Source organism: Aptenodytes forsteri, unplaced genomic scaffold (genome assembly GCF_000699145.1).
Source record: "Aptenodytes forsteri isolate BGI_AS27 unplaced genomic scaffold, ASM69914v1 Scaffold137, whole genome shotgun sequence".
Lineage (NCBI taxonomy): Eukaryota > Metazoa > Chordata > Aves > Sphenisciformes > Spheniscidae > Aptenodytes > Aptenodytes forsteri.
The window spans coordinates 3,661,625-3,670,500 of NW_008796221.1; the positions used below are offsets into that span (position 1 = coordinate 3,661,625).

Genomic DNA, 8,876 nt, shown 5'->3' on the forward strand with positions numbered 1-8,876 from the left:
GTAGAGCATGGGAAGCTGAAAAGTCCTTGACTAGTGTAAGCACTGCTCAGCAACAACTAAAACATCAGTGTGTTATCAACATTGTTCTCACCCTAAATCCAAAACACAGCACTGTACCAGCTACTAGGAAGGAAATTAACTCTATCCCTGCCGAAACCAGGACAATGCTAAAGTGTAATAATTTCCTTCTGAGACTTAAAATTATGTAGGGATGTTTTATGTAGGATTTCTATATATGCAGTATCCACCTGAAACAGTTTTGCCCCAGATAACAGTACCAGACCTCTTAACTTCCAAAGGTTTATGTGTTCTCTGCATTATTAAACACACACTGATGGGGCGGAAATAGGACAGAACGGTGACCTTCTTCCAGTGTTGTTGGTTATGGAATAGGAAGCTGTTGGAAAATGATTGCAACAGAGCTGAAAAGATAATCGGATGCAGTTCATTACTCATCTTGTCAGCTGCTCCTGCTACAAGGGATTGTATCACAAGATGTTAATCTGCTTGTGACTAGATTTCAAAGCAAGCATTTTTATTTTGGAGGGGGTGTAAGTAATTTAACATCTTTCAATTTTATTTCATTTTCAGAAGCAAGAGAAATGGAAAATTCCCAATTTAAAGTCTTAGAATATTAATTGATAAAAATATTAGTACATCCTTGTGAGTTCTGTTACAAAAATATGTTGATATGCTGCAAAAAGCTATTTAATTGCAGAAGTTGTTCTTTTTAAGCTAATGATGAGGTAGTGTATTGCCTGAATAGTGGAAGTTAGTCTGCTAGCACACTTCAGTGTGTTCTGCAAGACAACAAGTATAGACACAAGACAGATTTGCACCGAAAAGAATCCCTTCTACACATTGAATCACTAACATGGATGTACCTAGTGCTCCCATACATTGTCTACCAGTAAGGATATTTGGTGTAGGTGTAGAGGAGGACCAAATTCATTACTTACACTCTGCAGATGGGAAGATGACAAGAATGCAGTTTTAGCTAGATGACATTTTCTGAAAGTGAAAGGCCCAAAAGAGCAGTTACTTTCTGATACTGTGGGATGTTGCTCACAGTGCTATATGAAGTATAGGGGAAGGCTTATAAACTTTCCATTACAGTAAGATGAGCCAGCAGATTTGCTGTGTACATTTCAGGCAAGCAGTACTGCCCCTTCCTCTTCCACCCTCATCCTGCCTGTCTTCTTAAGTCCTTGAAGAAGTTGTCCAGTACAAGGAGAGGGACATTCCTTTAATTTCCTGCTACGCTGGAGAAACACACTCCTTTTGCTACCCTTTTTTGTGTCATTTTCTAGTATTGATTATTGTCAAATGGAATTGCATATTATATTTTAAATAGTTAAATTAAAATTTCCATTGTGACCTACAGGCACAGATGTAATCTCTATTAGAATACATTAAAAAATAAGCAGTGAGATACTTAAAAGTACTTAAAAAAATAATATATTGAGTTAATGTGTAAGCAAAAGAAATTACAGGTTTAAACAAAATAAATAATGGCACTTTTTACTCCAGCAGGATCATCTAATGCTAATGCCTTGCTGTATTCCAATTTTGGTAGCTACAGTCAACCCACTTAAATACCCCTTGGTGTATGCGTAGGCAACAGTATTCTCTAGTTCCTGCCACAAACTCTTACATGGTCTTTTGTGTGCTATTAATCAGCAGCTATATTTCACCTCCAGAGTGACAGCATCTCAACACTGGACAATGTGAAATACCATATCTTACATTATAGAAGCAACCAGTCATGACTCTGTAGGTTGTGTTTTTAGTTGGTCCAAAACCGGGCCATTTTTTCCCCTGAACATTTTTGACTGAGTAGTCAATCAGTATGAAATGTTATTTGAATTTTCCATGTAGCTTTTCCCCTCTGTTTCTCCTCATACATAATACAGTTGGTTAGCCGAGACATGAGCGCCTTCTTCACTACAAAATTCTGATACAGTTAATGAACACCATTTGCCCAGGTCAGAAGACACAAGCTAATGGACAGAGGCTTGACTGGTACAGCTGTGGCTACTATGCAGATGTTTACATGAGTACATATGTATGTATGTCTGACTTTATATTATATATGTGTTTATATAGGAACATGCAAAAGTTACATATTTTCACAAAAACATTAAATGTCATCACACGTATGTTACTGTTATTTGTCACCATGTTGAATCTGACAATTAAGATAGAAATGTCGATGTGGAAGGACTACGTACAAGTTTGTTTTCAAGACCCTTTAATTATTGCATCTTCTGCTGAGACTATGACAGAGGTGTAGATGCTGGTTACAGTAATGAAAAAAAAGTTGTTTGAAAGTGTTCTGTAAGTATTTTTCCACCTCCATTAGATTATTTAGAAATTGAATTGAGTTACAATGCTGAATAGGCAAACATTGTTCCAGGTTGGGATAGAGAATATGAAAGGTAATTAATTTACTCTATAGTTGATGTGGAAGGCCATTTGTTTTATAGTAATTTTCGTGTTTTAAATGTGAAACGAAGAACTGAGTAATTTCACATTTATGCTATAGTAATAAATTTACCCAAAACTCGAAGATATTTTATGCAGTGTACCTTCTGAATCATTGCCTAATATTATAATTTTACTTTGCCCATTTATGAAAATCAAGTACAATTTTATAGAAAATACAAACATAGCTATAAAATATGTTACTTCAGTTTCTAAATCCATCAGTGTCCTCAAGCAGTCAAAAATGAGATTCCATCATCCCAGTTTATTTTAGTATTCTATGTTAATTCTCATACATTTTACAAGTATGAGTCCAACAGCATAAAAGATGTTCTCTCTCAATTCTTAACACATGACCCATAAATTTTATCATTCTTTGAATATCTTTAGAGATAAGGGGTAGGGTTGGATGAATTCCTCGTCTAATCTCGGAATTTGTGAAAGCATTCTATCTGATAATCCCGTTTTATATCAATTCTTTAAGATGATAGTTTTGGAACTGAAACTTGAGCTTGAACTTGCAGTCTTTCAATGACCAGATCTTCAAGTGGGATACAGTGGTACCCTGTTAATGGATGACATTCTAAACACCTTCATTGCTTTGCATATTATTGCCAATGCAAGTGAATAGAGTGCGTTCTTTCTTCCTTTCACATCTTAAGTAGTAATTCAGTTTGGAGTAGCTGGACTTTTATACTTGATAGCTAATCCCCTCCTTTTTGTGGTGCTGGGAAGTGCAGAAGTTGAACTGACACTTTAAAAGGGCTTGTGTTATTAACAAGAACTAGGGTTGGTTGTTTGGGTTTTGGCTTTTTTTTTCATTTTTCTCATAGTGAAGTCACTGGCAGTGCCACAAGGAAGGCTGAGAAAATGCATCCCTCTTCGACAGCAATTTCAGCGTTGAGCCCTTTGCTTAAACCCGTCTTTAGCTGTGAATGTTGTGCTTTGATTTAAAACCTTGGATGTTTCAGAGTGAGTCAGGATAGAAAGAGCCAAGTGCCAGCACAGGATCCTTAGAATTGCTGACATTTGTTATCGCTGCTGGCTGTTTCACTTTTTCATTCTGAGCACTTTTTGCTGATTATCATTGCTATAGTGATTTGGTCAAACTGGTTAATTTATACAGTAGGGTCAATACATTGCGTGTATACCATGCAATGAAGAAAACCGTTCTGTCCAGAGTGAGCTTCCCCTTCCCATGAAAACACTGGGCAGCCTTCCAAGTATCTAACTACTGGGCAGGGCAGGATACCCATCGTCATGTCTTGTAATTTCTTCTACCTCAAACACACAGACAGGAAGAAAGCAAAAGAGAGAAAACAAAATAATGCTTTAATGCTTGAGCATAAGTGCGAGATGTTGGGGGGAGTAAGGAAACAGCCTGCTATTTCTTACATGTCCATTTTGCGAGACTACGCTACCTTGTTTTTCCACTTCGGACAGCAAGCCCTGTTGACACAAGGTGGTGAAGAGTCAGCTGTGAGGTTCACTGTATTTTCACATGTTCTATGTTTTTAGAAACAGGAAACTGTTCCGTGTGAAGCAGAGCAGCGTGCAATGGTTTTGGTCCCTGGTTGGTGTTTGCAAGCATGTTGTAATGACAGTAACAATAATTGCTGTGATGTAGTCAGCATGAGAACCCCCACGGAATGAGAAGGTCACCACAATGCAAAGAGATTTTCTAACACAGCTCCTGAGGTGTACACTCATGCCCCTAGAGAGCTGGGAGCATTTCTCTCAGACTTGAAGGAAAATATTCCATTTGAGGGAAGACTGAAGCTTTTATTTTTGTTTTCTCCAATATTTTTTTTCTACCTTTAAACTTGAGGAAAACTTCTCAGACTTCATTTACTTATTTTTTATTCTCAGTGATGGTAGAATAGCTTTGACTGGGAGCATTTGCATTGTTCAAGATTCTTTGAAAAGAGTATGGTTTGAAACTTGTATTTCTTTTGTCCCTTGCTATCAGGATGGCCAGTCTGATATTTTATACAAATTTTGGACTGCAGTAACTCAGACACTTTCCTCTCAGTTTCAGTCAGCAACAGACTGTAAGTATTCAGTATCAATTATTTGTAATGTGTTTTATAGTTATTTTGAATCTCTCATTTCAATAAACCCTTTGCTCATCATCTCCTCTACTAGAACTATAGCAGTGGTTCACTCAGTGTGGGGTCTGTGAATATAAAACTTCTTGGGTTTGTAACCAAAAAGGGTGATCCTCCTAAGCTATGGTTGAATTTTCAGAAAGAAATATTTTCTGCTTCATTAAGTAGTCATTATCTAATAACAAAAACTTATTTTTGCAACTGTGTGTGGAGGTAAAAATGTTTGGAATGGTACATTATACTTTCCAAAATGAATGGGTTTGCCAAATTCAAAAATAGTAATTTGATTTTAAAGAGCAGTTCTTACAGTCTTTTCTTGTTAAACACTGATTAGTTGTAAAAATCTGATTTTAGCCATTTTTTGGATACCTGCATAAATAGGGGTTGAGTTTCTTCAAAATTGTGTCTTGTCTAAATATAGATAAATGGCTGGTGTTCCGACTATACACAATATTCTGTACACATGTAATACATAAGTGGCAGATACAATCAAGGAATATTAAATAAAAGTCATGTATAAACATAAGATAGTACTATTACCAGTACATGCTAATGCAGCATGTAATTGGATCATAAGCCCAGGTGAGTTTGGTGCTTTCATAAATATATCTTTCATGTTTGTATACAGTATATAAAGTTAATCTTTTGCACATACAGATAAAGTGCATAAGATTTGAGTTTATCTTTGTGATCTCAGCTATTGCATTGGCCCTTCAACATTTGGTCCTTCCAGGCTTTATAGCAGCAACATAATTTTGAGGAACTAGCTGGTTGATTCATGTTCAGTGGTTGCTACGTAACTAGATGATCCCAAAAGAAAATGTATTCATCTTGTGTTAAAACATATTAATTTTACTGTTTGCCTTACGCATTACTTTAACAGCAGTATGTACATACCCAGAATCACTCATGTTCAAACTGAACATGTGCTACTTGTTTTCAGCACTCGGTTTCAAGATTGTAAAATTGTGACATCAGTTAATGGGATCAATCAACATTTCAGAAGTAAGGGAACTCTTACATTTTGTCAGCAGTACTTTGTCTGACAATATTAAAAAATATTTTATTACTTACGGTAAACATTTTTTTATATAAACGTTTAGAGGGAGCGGTTGGATTTTTGAACTGTGAATGATGTTTTTACTTTGCTACAGCTGAGTTTTGGGGAAATAATGCTTACAGAGAGTAGACTTTTTCATTTAAGTGATGCATCTATATGAGAATAATCATTTTTAACATATAAATTCTAAGTGATTGAATCCACTGACATCAGTCACAGACCTCTGGATCATATAGATCAGAGGAATACTAGACAATATCAGAAAAAGAGCGTAAAAATAGGAATTCATGGCAGTTTACAGAGTTTGATAATAGATCACGATCTGCTTTTGTGAGGTTGGGACAGTCTTTATAAATATAGCTTCGTGACCTAAAATAACTCTGTGTTTGATAATAAATGTGAATCCTCTGGTATTCAAAATTAGAATATATTTGAGTTGAAAGGATAGGCTGGGTGAAATGGAATGGTTCCAGGTGTCTGGAACCTGAAAAACCTACGAATGAATGGAACAGCGTTAATGTCCTAATGTAATGGGAAATCCATAAAGTATGAGTGATGTTAGATCAAGATTAACATAGTTGCTAAAACAGTTGTACATTTATTTCATTTCCTGTTACTTGTGGCAAGTCTTTCAAGGCTGAAAATAATGCTGATTTTCTGCTGGCTTTGTCATTATTTGACAAGTTTAGGAATTGCATTTTAAGGTACCTTGTTTTAAGAAGTGTGTGTAAAAGCATATGCTTCCCTCATCAAATTTCTAAGACTTTGGCTCATAGAAGTTATCTTTGTCTGTTTTAAACGGGTATCTTCAAAGTTGCACAGCCCCACACTTTTCCCCCATCAAGCTATTGTTCGAAAATCTCTAGATTTAGAGAGTTCTAATCACGCTTTGGACTTAAATGAAAGATAATAGTAATAATTAAGTTTGATACCAAACATTTCACGACCATGATTAGTATCTTTATTGTACAAAATAAGTTTTCCATGTCCAGCCTTCCAATTGTGGATTTTATGCTGGTGCTTTAGATATGTACCTTTGTCAACTGCGTTTAATGTGATAGCTCATGCCACTTTGAAATTAATTACAAATATTACATTATTAATATTAAAGATAGGATAACATTGTATATCATTCATTGATATAAATGCAAGGATACAGGTTGTTCATATGAATTAAATATAATTTTTGAAGTTAGCAATGCCTATTGCTTACTGCTTTATTTTGCAGCCTCTATGTTTTTGAAACAAGCTTTTGAAGGAGAATACCCTAAATTACTGAGGCTTTATAATGACTTGTGGAAGCGCCTGCAACAATATAGTCAAAATATTCAGAGGAATTTTAACACAAGTGGAACTACTGATCTCCTTGCTGAACTACAGCAAATGGAAGAAGATACACAGGACATATTCATGCAAAAAACCCAAGATTATGAGTATGTATTATGAACTCTAAGGCAATAAAATGTAAAGCTTTGCACCCTGCAAGAAAACAGAATATTTTTAAGAACTTAGTGTTATTCACATTGTCAGCGGGAAAATTTTAAAGGCTTTTTTTTCCTTTTGCAGGTATTGCTTTAATACTATTTTAGAGCTGTAGGATTTTCATCGGGTTATATAATGAACAGTGTTGGATTGTCTTGTCTTTCACAAAGTCCCTGACTTTGGAACTAGTTTTATCTTTTTGTCTCTTCGGGTGAAAAAAAAAAGCAGAATGATGAAAATTCAGTTTTGTGTGTGTTGCGATTACAGCAGTAGCTTTCTCTTAATGATACTGCAATCACTGGAGTGTGACAAATGCTCAGTTTGTTACGATTCACAGTTTTTATGTTTATACATTGTAGAATAAACATGATCTGAGTGGTGGATATCAGAAAGATCAAACTGAAATAGGCTCATCAAGTCTATTAGGACTTATAGAATCATAGAATCATAGAATCATTGAGGTTGGAAAAGACCTCTAAGATCATCGAGTCCAACCGTCAACCCAACACCACCATGCCCACTAAACCATGTCCCTAAGCGCCTCATCTACACGTCTTTTAAATACATGTGTAAGATAAAATGAATATTTTATGTGAGGTTTGCCTTGGCTTAAATATGTTCCTGAGACTTATAATTGACTTCAATGAAAGCAAAGTAAAGAGTTCACCAAACTTCTGACGATGAGGTAAAATGTTTGAGAGCTACTGCTTACTCATTTTCACAAATAGAAATACTAGACACTGAAGCTTATTAAAGGTAAATTTAAGAAGAGTCTGTCTATTTGAAGCTTTCTGTACGCATATGTATACCAGGAGATACTTTTTTTTTTAATGTATCATTGAGTACAAGCTGTCTGCTAATGAAATACGTGAATATAAAAAGGTCTTTCATTGCAGTTCTGCATAGCTTGCTGATATTTTGCAGGTGTTTTTGGCACTGTTTGTCTCAAAGAACACCTTGAATTAGGGATTCCACGTAGGTCTTACAGAAAGTGCTAAGAACTGTACTGAACTACACAGAATGGCTCCCTGACTAGTTACATGGTTCAGGTGAAAAGCAAGGTGTTATACACTATTCAGATCTTTTCAAGTGCATATGTTTAAAGAGCAGAAAGAAAAACGAGGTTCAATACTGCGAAGTTTGTATGGTCTGGAAAGATTCAATGCTATTGTGTATTTTCATTTAAAAGGTAGTAATTTTGTCTTACACCCACAGTCCAGAAAAGGCCTTGAAAGATTCACTGCAACAATATGAAGCTGCTTATTTGTCAAAATCTTTATCTCGACTCTTTGACCCCATCAATCTTGTCTTCCCTCCTGGAGGTCGGAATCCTCCTTCTTCTGACGAGCTTGACAGCATCATTAAAACTATAGCCAGGTATGCACGTATAATACATTGCAAAATGTAATCTTCAACATATTTTTTCTCATAAGTTACAATTCTAGAAATGAGACTTCCTTAGCAGTAAAAGGTTGATTACTCTTTAGTTATAAAACTGGTTAGTGTAAAAATTAAGTCAGGATTTACAATAGACTAGACTAGACTAGAATATTTCAGTTGGAAGGGACCTATAGCGATGTCATGTTTTAACCTCAGTTGGCAACTAAGCACCACACAGCCGCTCGCTCACTCCCCGCCCCCCTGGTGGGATGGGGGAGAGAATTGGAAAAGTAGAAGTGAGAAAACTCGTGGGTTGAGATAAAAACAGTTTAATAATTGAAATAAAATAAAATAAAATAATA

At 35.7% G+C, this 8,876-nt stretch overlaps 1 protein-coding gene across 1 annotated transcript in view; it reads left to right on the top strand.

Annotated features, from left to right (window-relative positions):
* Window positions 1-8,876, top strand: part of COG5 (component of oligomeric golgi complex 5) — a 194,212-nt gene that overhangs the window by 137,433 nt on the left and 47,903 nt on the right. The window contains exons 10-12 of the mRNA XM_019474575.1: window positions 4,454-4,535; window positions 6,881-7,085; window positions 8,350-8,511. Of these exons, the coding sequence (XP_019330120.1) occupies window positions 4,454-4,535; window positions 6,881-7,085; window positions 8,350-8,511 (449 nt within the window). The remainder of the gene's footprint in view (window positions 1-4,453; window positions 4,536-6,880; window positions 7,086-8,349; window positions 8,512-8,876) is intronic.